Source organism: Phoenix dactylifera, unplaced genomic scaffold (assembly GCF_009389715.1).
Source record: "Phoenix dactylifera cultivar Barhee BC4 unplaced genomic scaffold, palm_55x_up_171113_PBpolish2nd_filt_p 000051F, whole genome shotgun sequence".
NCBI lineage: Eukaryota > Viridiplantae > Streptophyta > Magnoliopsida > Arecales > Arecaceae > Phoenix > Phoenix dactylifera.
In genome coordinates, this window is record NW_024067670.1 from 2,324,669 (window position 1) to 2,337,723 (window position 13,055).

The window sequence follows — 13,055 nt, forward strand, 5'->3', positions numbered from 1 at the left end:
TCTATTTGAATCCGAAGTCCTAATCCAATTAGGTCTTCTAGGAATCCTATTCCAAGTAGGAATCCAATTTTAATTCAAAAATCCTAATCTAATTAGGATTGTAGGAATCCTATTCCAAGTAGGAATCCCAGTCCTAATCCAACTGGGATTCCTAGTCCTAATCCAATTAGGACTCTAGGAATCCTACTCGAAGTAGGACTCTTGTTTCAAGTCCAATTAATTAATTCCCTTTGTTCCTTCTTCAACTGAATATCAATCGAATTGATTACTTGTGATTCCTAATCACGATTCAACCATCGGATCGGTCAATACTTCTAGTGTGTGTGACCCCATAGGTTCTACTCTGACTGGTAGTGAGATATATCATGATCTCTATCATGATATCATTGAAAACTCCTTTCAATGGATTGGAACGATTCCAACTCTACTCATTAGGGTTTATCGATCATCGAGATAATCCCTGTGAGTCCCACCATCCACCAGTGACACCTAGCAGCATGTAGTGGCTACCCAGTAGAATAGAAAGATGAACCTCTAGGTGCAGTTAACATGTGATACAGTCCTACTATCGTGGATCCCTACAGGACGGAGGTCATGGACAACTCGTCAAACCTCATCGTCTGTCATATGTGAAGATTTATTCGACTTAAGTTCGAGAGTGGAAAACTCTTTCTCCACTGTGCATACTGCCCCGGCCAAGGTCTTACGAACCCAGTCTTATAAATCACATAGGATCTCTCCTTATCTATCAAAGTTGATAGATTCCTTATAGCTGCATACCCTACTCCTACAGTGAACTTACTGCAGCCAATCTACACTGCATGGACCCATATGGCTAGAGACCATGTATGTGTGCAGTCAAACTACAATAACCTCACTGTGAGTAGCCGAAGCACCGCAGGTCAAAGGACCAGTCACACTACTGCAACATCAAGCAAGTCACTGACGAGTGGATAGACATCCAAGTGACTTCTTGTATTGGTCACGCTCAGTACCCTTGTTCTCTAACAAGCACCTGCACTATCACTTCAGTGTCCCTACACTGTGGACTCAAGTCTCGTCCATCCAGAAGGAAAGTGATCTGTGCACTGATCAGATCGATTACCGTCCTCATGATGATCCATTGATCAGGAGCATTTAGAAATTAATCACCAATGATACATGGCTCAAATTCTCAACTCTTGAGAATATGCATCATCATCTTATTAATTTCTTGGATGATTCATAGACACATAAATAATATAAATGAAAAGATGCCTTTTATTTATTCAATAATAAATAGTCAAGTACAAAATTATGTCCCTAGAATTAACAATGTGCCAGCCAGATTGGCTTCTAGGGCATACATCTAACAGGTTTTGCGGGCTCACCAACAAACTTTCACCGTTGGTTTTACGGGCTCACCAACAAACCTTACAAAGTAATAAAGAAGAAAGAGTTTGAAACTCCTAAAAGAGCAAATATAACAATTTTACACTAATAGAAGAGATGAGAAAATAGTTATCGCTTTGAGGATGCTCTTCTTTTCTTTGCCAAGGTTCCTTCACTTCACAATGGTTTGGTGGAGCTGTTGAATACACACTCAGATTGCTCAACCACCTCCTTTTTGAGACTTAAATGGAGAACCTTGATGAATGATGCTAGGGCTTGCTTTTTTTTGAATGAACTTTGATTTTTTGGCAAAAGATACCTCCTCTGATGAATAGTGTCACTTTAAATACTTGCCCATCTCTATTGGTCACTTCTCATTGGTTAGATTTGAAAAACTATCCGTTACTAGCCGTTGGGAGGTCAAAAAGCACTTCTGCAGAACGAGCCGTTATTCCCTTGCCTGTGCTGGGGTCGATCCAAACTTTTCTGGGGTCGACTCAACTTACTGTTCATCAGACTTGGGGTCGACTCAACTTTCTGTGGGGTCGACCCAACTTTCTCTGGGGTCGACCCCTGCTACAGTGGGGTCGACCTTCTCAGGAATCACAGAACCTTGTATTTTCGGCTGTTTTCACTAGGGTCGACTCAAGCTTTCTTGGGGTCGACCCATGCTACAGTGGGGTCGACTCAAGTTCCATTGGGGTCGACCCTCTCAGGGATTCCAGAGACATGGTTTTGAACACAACCTTGGGGTCGACTAATGTTTAGTTGGGGTCGGCTCCATTGGGGTCGGCTCAAGGAATCTTGGGGTCGGCCCTCTCAGTGAATTCCAAAGAGTTGTTTTCTTGAGGCTTCAAACTGGGGTCGGCTTAAGGTTCTTTGGGGTCGGCTCCTCACCTGGGGTCGGCTCAAAGATACATGGGGTCGGCTCCACTTACTGTTCATCTGTGTCATTTTTGCAGGGGTGTGCCAGATGGTTCCATGGTGTGCCAGGGTCGACTCCACTTAGCTTGGGGTCGACTCAATCCACACTTTCCTGCATCTTAAGGTTAGACTAATTCATATAATCAATGAAACATATTTCAAGCAATTTTGAGTGTATGCCACTGTCACGCCCCCGGCCCGAGATCGCGAGCCGGGGGTCGCGCCAACCGCCGCACACCCGTAGGAAACTCTCCCCACGAGCATGCAAGGCATCTAAACCAAAACACCTCAATTATGTAATTCTAAATTAATTCAACTGAAATAAATGCAATCTTATTCCATTGACTAACTCAAGTCATAAGGTCTCACAAGTCTAAATACGCAGCGGAACAATAAAGATAAAACATCAATTTAAACAAAGCCTAATCTAGGATAACTTGTGCTTCCATTCTTCTAGTCGCTCTCCCATTTTAAATCCCCGATAGGTTAGTTCTCGGAATCTGTAAAACAACAAGAAATTGTATAATGAGCTAGACAACCCAGTAAGTAATAAACACCTTAACTAGTCAATTCATATAATAACATAAAATATAAATACAAATTACGATGACTCAACATAATAACATAATCAATTCCTTTTCAAGCACAAATTCATTAAAATCCATATCTTTCAAATATCCATATACATAATCATAAATCTGATTCGAAACAAATCACATTCATCTCATCAGCCTTTAGCTACGACCACACTTATACCCTGTGGCTAGGCCAGAAACAGAACCGCACTTATACCCTGCAGAGTGGGCCAGAATACCGCACTTATACCCTGCGGAGTGGGCCAGAATACCACACTTATACCTCGTGGTGGGGCCAGAATTGCCAATGCATAACCCCCTCTTGGCAGGATCCAGAACATAGCCAGGCTGAGAGTTCTAAATCTGATGTACATCAAAATTCTTTTGTAACATAATACATGTATCATAATCCGATCTAAATATGCATATACGATGCAAGAACAGTAAATATAGCAATAATCCGAAAAATATTATTCCAGTTCACATATCCATTTTTCATTCAAATCATCATCTCGTAAAATTCATAAATCAAATATAAATTCATTAACAATTTATTCAATGCAAAAATAATATTATATAAATGAAGAGTCTAGAGAAGGCAGTTCGTTACTTACATTGAACGCGATCCACAGTAAATCCAATTAATCTCACAAATTTCTCGCAGAACCTAATATCCAAAAATCATATTTTTCTTTTAAATTTCATCACAATATATATTTATAAAACTTAAATTTTAACATTCTCCCAGGGCCGACCCTGCAGAAGTGTCTAGCGCCCCGGGTTCGGGTTCGGGTTCGGTTTCGGGTTCATACCCGTAAACCACCCTCTCCCTTTATTTATTTATTTTTTTTCTTTTCTTTTTCTTGCTTTTCTTTTCTTTTATTTTCTTTTTCTTTTCTTTTCTTTCCTTCCCTTCCATTTTCTTTTTCTTTTCTCCTTCTTCTCCCGAAGCTTCCTCTGACTTCTTTTCCTCCTTCCCCCCTTTCTTTCTTCTTTCTTTTTCTTTCTCCTCCTCTTCTCCCGACTTCTTCTCCTTCCCCCCCTTTCTCTCTTCTTCTTTCTTCTCCCACGAAGGGAGGTCGGCGAGCTCGGGAGACGTCCGCTGGCTCTCTCCTTCTTCCCATGGAGGAGAAAGAGAGCTCAAGAGAGGAAGAGCCTGCGGCGGGGACCCGCAGCATCGGCGGTGCTCGCGGCCGCACACGGGTAAGTCTCATCTTCCCTCTCTTCTTCTTTCTTTCTTTCTTTCTTTCTTTTTTTTTTCAAATGGTTTAATAGAGAAATGAAATTAGGAACCTTACCTCTGCCTCGGCGAAGATCCGGCGGCTTCCTCCCTCTTCGGCGGCTCTTTCCTCTCCGGCGGCAATGGAACCACCCGGATCAAAGAAGACCGGCTTCAATGGCTCCCTCCCTCTCTCCCTCTTGGGCGGCTGCACGAGGAAGAAGAGAGGACTCGGGTGGCCTCAAAGAGAAGGAGAAGAAGCCCTAAAAACAGGGCTTCCTCCTTCGGGATGGATCCTTCCATCCCGGTGCCTCACGTGCCACGCACGTGAGGCCGAAACCTGGGACTGGGCCGGTCAAATAGACCGGGCCCAGTTCCGGGGTCTCACATCCACGATAGAGCTACATACTCTTAACAATGAAAATCACTGTTTTGCCCTTGAGAGTATATTTCACTTGAAACTTTGCTGAATTAGAATTAAGAGTTCTCTATCCCTTTTCTACTACAAATTTTATCTCGTTGTTAATCATTGGAAGACGTCTTGATCTCATTCTCTTAATATATCATGAATGTATCGAGGGTGTCGTATTCATTAGTCATGTACCACGTTAGATTGTATTATTAATTTGATATTCCCTCAATGGTTGTGTTAATCATCGAAATAACACTATCATCCGCAAGAGTAACCTTGGTGGGTTTTAGTTCACCAAGTCCTAACTGTTCATAAACGTATAGGGTAGTAAGTTAACACTTGCACCTAAATCAAGAAGGGCTCGTTGTATCCTGAAGTTTCCTATAATACAAGATATGGTAGGACAACCAGGATCTTTATACTTAGGTGGGGTGTTGTGTTTGAGAATAGCACTCACCTGTTCAGTTAGAAAAGCTTTCTTTTGTACGTAAAGCTTTCGCTTTATGGTACAAAGATCTTTTAAAAATTTGGCATAAGATGGGATCTGCTTAATGGCATCTAATAAAGGAATGTTAATCTTTACTTGTTTAAAGATATCCAGAATTTCTTGGTCAGGTATTCCCTTTTTAGCTGCAAGCAAGCGCTGAGGGAATGGAGCAACTATCTTGTGATGGGGTATTGGATCATCTTGTTCATTATCATCTTCATCCTTTTTTTCAATAGATTTTTCAGGTTTGTCATCCTTCGTCGGAATTTCTTTGTTAATTATTTTTCCGCTACGAAGGTTCGTGACAGACTTAACTTGTTCAAATTTAGGTTGGGATGAACTTGCTTCATGGACCTCATGTTGACCCTTTGGGTTAGATTGAGGTTGGGCTGGAAATGTCCCTTTTTTCCTAACATTGAGTTGAGCCTCAATTCTACCTACAGAATTTTTAAGTTCTTGGAGTGATTGCATTGTATTCTGATTTATCTGAGTCTGCCCTTGCATGAAGGTTTGCAAAGTATCTTCAAGGGATTTCTTATGTGGTGGCACATAAGGAGTAGAAACAGAATTTCCTTGAGATTCATTGGCAGTGGATCCATGTCTCCAACTAAAGTTAGGATGGTTTCGCCAATTAGGATTATATGTTTCTGAAAATGGTCTTTTATAAGTATTAATGAAATTTGCTTGATCATGCAACACTTCTTGAAAAGCAGGGATTGTAGGACAATCCTTGGTCACATGTGCATTACTCTCGCAAATTCCACATATACTTTCAACAATAGTTTGTGCTTTTCCTATATTGGCTTTGCTTAATTTCATGGCTTCAACCTTCCTAGTCAGATTAGCAATTTTTACATTGACGTCATTATCATCTTTAATAAGATACATTCCTCCTTTTGCATTAGGTGCTATTTTAGATTTTTCATTTTTATCTATTGTATCCTAAGCTTGTGCATTTTCTGCTAAAAGATCAAAATAATCCTAGGCTTCATTTGGTTCCTTACTCATGAATTCACCGTTACACATCATTTCTACAAATTGTCTCATATTGGAGGACAAACCATCATAAAAGAAACTAATGACCCTCCAAATTTCATATCGATGATGTGGGCAAGCAAGCAGAAGGTCTTTAAATCTTTCCCAACACTGAAAAAATGTTTCTCCATCTTTTTGTGCAAAGTTCATGATATTTCTTCTAAGTGTGTTTGTTTTATGTGTTGGGAAGAATTTCTTTAAAAATTCTCTTGTCATTTCTTGCCAGGTAGCTATGGTCCTAGGCCTTAAGGAGTGTAACCATGACTTAGCTTTTTCCTTTAAAGAAAAAGGAAATAACTTAAGCTTAACTACCTCTTCAGTGACATTGTTGAAATGAAGTGTTGAACACACTTCATCAAATTCTTTCAGGTGCAAATAGGGACTTTCAGAGTCAAGTCCATGAAACTTTGGGAGTAATTAGATTATTCCTGGTTTCATGTCAAAAGCTCCCGCAACAGTAGGAATAACCATACAGGATGGGGTACTGGTCCTAGTGGGTTGTAGATAATCACGAAGCGTTCTAATAGGTAAGTCATCTTGAAATTCATTATCTCCCTGATTACTATCATTATCTTCCATTTGATTATTTGAATTTTGAACAATTAAATTTTTATCTTTTGATTCAACTCTAAATAATCTATTCGTTTTATCTCTCTCCCACAATAGCATATACTGAATTTTTTTTTTTTTTTTAGGTTGGTACAAGTACCACCTAAAGAGATCTAAACAAACACCCTAACAAAAATTTAATTAAAATTAAACATGCATCACCCAACAATTTCTAATGTTTTCCTAAAAATTCTAGACAGCTCCTAACTGGTTTGAAGAGGACACCTAAGCCTCCAATCCGGTCTAGTAACCTTAGTTGACCAGGTAAGCTCCTAGGTAAATGGAGGAGTCACGATGCGTGTAGCAAAGGTCCCACTTAAGACCCACTTTCCTCGAACAAAAACTGTCTCCCTTCAATCACTTAGAGGGACAATGCTTGCCTAGACATTGACCGGGCCACAGAGCGAAATTGGTGCAACTTTCGGTGGTCTTCATCTTATTGAGCTCGAGTATCCTTAGGGGCCAACGTCTAGTTGATTTTAGTTAGGCTTAGGATATTTATGCACTGGGATGATTTTTTGGGCTAAGGACGAGTGATGAAACACCGAAAATTATTTTATTATTATTTTAATGGGTTCAGCCCTTAGATTATTTTATGTAAATGCTTTATACTATATGCAACAATCAAGAAAATTTTTAACGTTTTATGTCATGATATTAAATTGCATTTGAATAGTTGATCAAACAAATTAGCTAAATTTATTTTTTTATTATTATTTTAATTAATATTTTTTTTAAAAAAATAATAAAATTTGAAATTTGAATTTTTGAAAACTGAAATTTGAAATTTGAATTCGAATTTTTTTTTATAGCAAGAGTAAAATTCTAATCTAGGAATTATTAAAATAGGACTAGTATGAACAAAACAGGAAAAATAATTTAAATACTCACAGCCGGAGTTCGTTCACTCCGGGAATCCAAAAATTTGATCTCGATCTTCCTCGTTACTAGTCCCGCTTTGTGTCGTCCTTGAATCTGAAAAGATTTGAAATTTCAGCCGTGTTAAAAATAAAGAAAACTTGAAGAACCAGAAATTAAAAATTAAATTTGCAGTCTTGTTCTCGTTCGCATGTTGCAAATCCCCGGCAACGACGCCAAAAACTTGCTACGTCTTTAATTTTGCTCTTTTAAAACAGAAATTAAATGTAGAATACCCCAAGTATAGGGTGTAGCGAAGTAATATTCTCGGTGAGTCCGAGATCGAATCCACAGGGATTTGACAGCGAACAAAAACTAAAGGCTAAATAATATTCGGATTGATAAAAATATAACTAAGGCATCAGGATTCAGCCTAGCACTTCATCATGCTTTTCTTTTAATCACCTATTATCTCAGTTAGATCTGAGTGAAGACCTAACCGGAAAGTGGAGCGGTGAAAATACCAATTAATCATTAAAAAAAAAGATTTAGTTTTATGGGCAGCATGCAGTAATTCTATTTTAAACTACAGGGATTTCTAAGCATCTGTTATACCCGGGGGAAATAACAAATCAAAAAAATATATAAGTTTGAAATAATTTCTATAAATCTACTGTACCATAAATCAAATCAATAACATTAAAATCCCATTGATGATTAAAGAAAATACATAAAGAAAATGCTAGGCTTTTCCCTAGCCTTAGCTAAAAGAGGTTTAGCTACTCATATGAGATGGAAGCATTTTTGTAAAAAGGGATTAGCAATAAAATAAAACATAAACTCTTTTCTCCCTTCTTATTCAGAAACAGAGCTCTGGAAATTGTTTTCTCTTCCCGAATGGCTCCTTCTTCGTGTCCTCCTCCTTCCTCCACCGGATCCCTTTTATAGACACCTTCAGCGTGTTGAAGGTGTGGCTGGGAAGACGGAAGGACGCTGGAAGATCGCGGTTCCAACTGGATGGAGGAGATGCGGATGTAGGGGCGTTGGCTTCGGAGTTGGATCAGGGATGCGGCTGAAATGCGTGGAAGGAAGCGAAGACGTGTTGGTTTCCATTGCAGAAAAGGATGCGGCCGAAACAAGATTGCTGGAGCGTTGAAGCCGCGGATGATTCGGTTGCTTGAGACGCGGGATGAATGAAGTCTGGATGCCACGAATCGCTTGGGACTCTTCGGCTGCTGGGATGCATGGGGTGCGACGGTTGGAGAGTTTATTTGGGAAGGCTCTCGGACTTTGTTCTCGAAACAGGGGAGACGGAAGCCACGGACAGACGCTGGGAATTCTTGGCTGGGACGGTTTGAAGATGGTTGTTGGATTGACTCGGACGGCTGAAGTTGGATGCATGCATGGCAGCTGGGCATTGGGCTCAAACCCAATGTTATTGGGTCTCTTGGATTACTTGCACTCAAACACAAATAAAACATTAATTAATCAATTTTATCAATAATGATTAGCTATAATACTAATTAAGATGGTATGAAGATTGCACTTTTGTGCTCTCATCAGAAATCCTAGCCCTCACACAACTTTGCCTGGCCCTAGATAAACCTGGGCAGCCCGTACTCCAGGTCTGGTTGCGTTGTTCTTAATCCTTTAGAAGCATGTTTGTCAACCTTTGATCCCTTATCCAGCCACAGTTAAGACTGGCCCCCATCTTCAATTCTAAACACATTCAAACCCTAAGTTTTAGGGCTACTGCTGTTTCTTTGCTGCAGCAGCAACATCCCGCTTGTCTCCTATCTTTTAGTTCACCACAAAAGAGATTTTGCCATGTTTCTAAACAACACTGATTGTGGAAAAACTTGCTTTCTGCATGGTTGATTGGCATGAATGTTGCTTTGCCACCTCCTGGCGCCTTTGAGTTTCTAACAGACGCCATTGCTTAGGTAACATTCCGAGCCTTGATTTTTCTTAGGGTTTCTAGCCATTGACTATTAGTTTAAATTGCTGCAATAATTACATTTGATCTTGGATTTGCATGTTTCATCCATCTTATTAAGCTTTATTTGCATTATATTAGATCATCGAATCATTTGTTACTTGTCATATTTACTTGTAGCATTAATTTTAGCTCTACATAGAATTTTTCATGGTTAAGTTTAGTTTCAGATTTTCATGAATTGCTTGTCATCACATCTTAGAAAAGGATTTGAAGTCTTCCTTTAAGTTGTCCTTCATCACACCTGAAAACTAAGAACCATGTACTTTGGAGATCAAGAATGCTATTATGTTAAAATGGATAATAATGCAAATTTTAAATCCAATTCTGAACCATTATTAAATATAACGGGACATATTAAAACATATATAAATTGAAATTCAAATTGTTTGGGTCCTTTTCTATTGTAGATACTATCAGAACATTGTATCAAGCCATTGCTGTTAAAGCTATCTATACTTGGATGGTTGGACCAGTTGATCCATAGGTAAATGAGCTGGAAAACGCATGATTTATGGTTACTTGGAATTTTGCATAAATAATTAATTGCACAGAGATACATAGGTATGCATGAAAATGTGTTCGCATGATATTTTTTTGAAACAGTATGCATTTTGCATATTTTTATCTAATCCTGGTTAATGCTTATATTGTTGAGTCATTCATGTATCGTCAGAATAAAAGCAATAAAGTATTGCTACATAGAAGCCTTAAATATTGTGCATCATTGTTAGGTCAGATGGCGGTTTCCAACTGCAAATGACTTTGGATCTGAAATAATTCCTGCCTCTGCGAAAGAGTTCTTCATCAAGGTTTGTATTAAAGATTTTATAAGTTGGTTTAGATTCTATACAAAACATTGAATTGTTTGGTCATATTCATATGATTGAATTTCCCTAAAATCTTCTGAATTTTTATACTAATCCCTTAGTTATTGAATTTGCACATTAATCACTAAATATATGATTGGGTCTAGTTGATGGCAATTAGAAGAGGCATGTTAGACCAACACCTTCGCGTAGGCAAAAGATGGTTACACACGTTGCCGGTGCAACAAGTGCCATGTTAACCTTGTAACTGATTAAAAACCCACCCACCCGGCTTGATTTGATTAAACTCCCCTTTCCCTTGTTTGACTCACTAAAAAGCCTCCCCTGCCCCCTTCGGCTGATGATATTTTGAGACCCCCTCCCCTATGCCACTCGCGATTGTAGCAATCCCCCCCCCCCAACCTACGCTCACGACTGCTCAAAGCATGCTTTTGCTCGACACATGCCCTCTCCTCCTCTCCTAGCATTACTAGTAACCTTCTTTCCCCCTCCCTCTCTCTCTCTCTATCATCCCTAACTCTATGGCCTAGGGTTCCCTCCTCTTGACGACGATGAGGGCTTTCGTGCCCTCCCTCTCTCAGCCTCTCATTTTGTCCCTCTCCCTCTCCCTCTCCCTCTCTCTCCCTTTTTCTCTCTTCTTGTCCCTCCCTCTCTGACTCTCTATTTTCCTCTATCTCCTCCCTCCCCCTCCCTCCCCAGCTCTCCTTATTCCAGTGTGCCTTGAAATGGCACGGTACGAATCCATACCATGCCGAACTGGTAGTTGGCTGATACGCCTTCATATATCGGTTGAGCGAACCTTGATGACTGCATTATCTATATATAACATTAATTTTTCATATTTTTTAATTATTATAGTTAATCTTTAAATAATAAATTAATATTTAGTTATACAATATGGAAAAAGTTAATTTTCATTCAAAAAAACATAAAATCTTATTGGTGGTACTACATATATTTTTGCATACATACACTCTTAAATATTAGAATTTGTAAGAATATCCTCCCAAAATTAATATTTGCATGTATACCCTAATCAAATACTTATTTTGTTTGTATATCCTTTTTTTTTTTGTATATGTATCCATGTCATCTAATGTCGTTAGGAAGTTAGCGGTTTAAATTGAAATAACGAAAATACTATCAATGGGCAACATGCAAAAAGAAATGTTTATAGGGGTATACATGCAAATAGCGATTTTAAAGGGTATTCATACAATTTCATATATTTAGGAGGGTATACACGCAAAAAAATTCTTGGATTTTTGCCAAAATATCTTTCTAAATATTGAAATTTGCATGAATGTCCTCCAAATTGATATTTACGTGCATGCCCTCACAAAATACTATTTTTGTATGAATACCTTTAATATAGCGATTCAGCTAACATGATTAGCCAAAATCATATTTTATTTAAATTAAAAAATAACTAAAATTATAAAAATATCTTTTTATTCTTGAAGCGGGTATAGGTTACCAAGTTTCACTAGAAACTAATATCTCTACCTTTTTAAAGAAATTTTTCGATCTCTCTTGACCCTCTTTTTTACTTTTCTGTCTGAAATCAAAATCATTTCCTCGACTCCCTTCTCCACTATAGACAACCCTTCATTGTATCCTTTTTCACATGAAGATGGTTGGGTCCTGCTTTTAGCTTTATGAATTATTTAAAGATAAGTGTTGTGAGAGATTTACAATATTTATCTTTTAGTGTATGAGATTTGCAATATTTATCTTTTAGAATTGGAAAATTTCTTATGTGCAAGCTAGTTGCTGATTTAAAATTACTGTGACAAGATGGGTCCTATATACTAGATCTTTTATTCTTCTAGAAAATTGAAGATCCAAAGAAAAGTAGCTTAAGGTACACAACATAAGGGGTGGCCTACTACATGGCCGCAGAGGTTGTTAATAAGTTTAGGGTTTAAAGTCCTTCAATGATTTTGCTTGGAGATGATTGATGTTTTTCCACCCATGAGCATAGTAGTAGTAAGGAAGCTAGATCATTGCAATCTATTGTGTGCCTTTAAGAGATTCTGATTTTTTTCTATATTTTAATACATGCCTTCATATATGCGTCTATAACAATCAATATTATAAGCTATGTTTCGATGAAATAAGATATAGTTGTTATAAATAAAAAAAATAAAGTACAATAATTCTATGATTAGTGAAAGAACTTCCATAACTCTTTTTGTTATCTAATTGTCAAATCAATCTTTTTCTTAAGCAATATTTTTACGAAAGAATATTGAAGAGCAGGCACCAGACAAATCCAAGTATTAAAACAAGTTGAACTAAAAATAAAATTAAATTTTTTTGCATGTAAACCCTCCTAAATATGTGAAATTGCAGGAATACCCTCACAAAGTGTTATTTGCATGTATACCTTTATAAATATTTCTTTTTGCATATCTACCCATTTAGGGTATTTCAGTCACTTTTAATTTTAAACTGCTAATTTCTTAACGACGTTAGATGGGATGAGTATATATGAAAGAAAAAAGAAAAATGAAGGGTATACACGCAAAATAAGTATTTTATAAGGGTATACATTCAAATTTCAATATTTAGGAGTATATGTTTGAAAAAAACCCTATATTTTTTCAGCTTATGGGTTTGCATTAATCTCCACTTATTTTGAAATTTATTTTAAATTGGGCTTAGGTTCGAGTAGCCATAACAATGCTCAAATTTAAAGAAATTGGTATAATGATAAGATAGCAAATAGCATGCATG

The 13,055-nt window shown here is 37.9% G+C and overlaps 1 protein-coding gene across 3 annotated transcripts in view; it reads left to right on the top strand.

Annotated features, from left to right (window-relative positions):
* LOC103696273 (glucose-1-phosphate adenylyltransferase large subunit 3, chloroplastic/amyloplastic) overlaps nt 1-13,055 on the top strand; it is a 121,348-nt gene that overhangs the window by 85,785 nt on the left and 22,508 nt on the right. For all 3 annotated transcript variants that reach the window (XR_005507013.1, XM_039116106.1, XM_039116107.1), the window contains one exon: nt 10,226-10,298. Coding sequence is in view for 2 of the 3 variants with exons in the window: in XM_039116106.1 (XP_038972034.1) it covers nt 10,226-10,298 (73 nt within the window). In the remaining variant the exon portion in view is untranslated. The remainder of the gene's footprint in view (nt 1-10,225; nt 10,299-13,055) is intronic.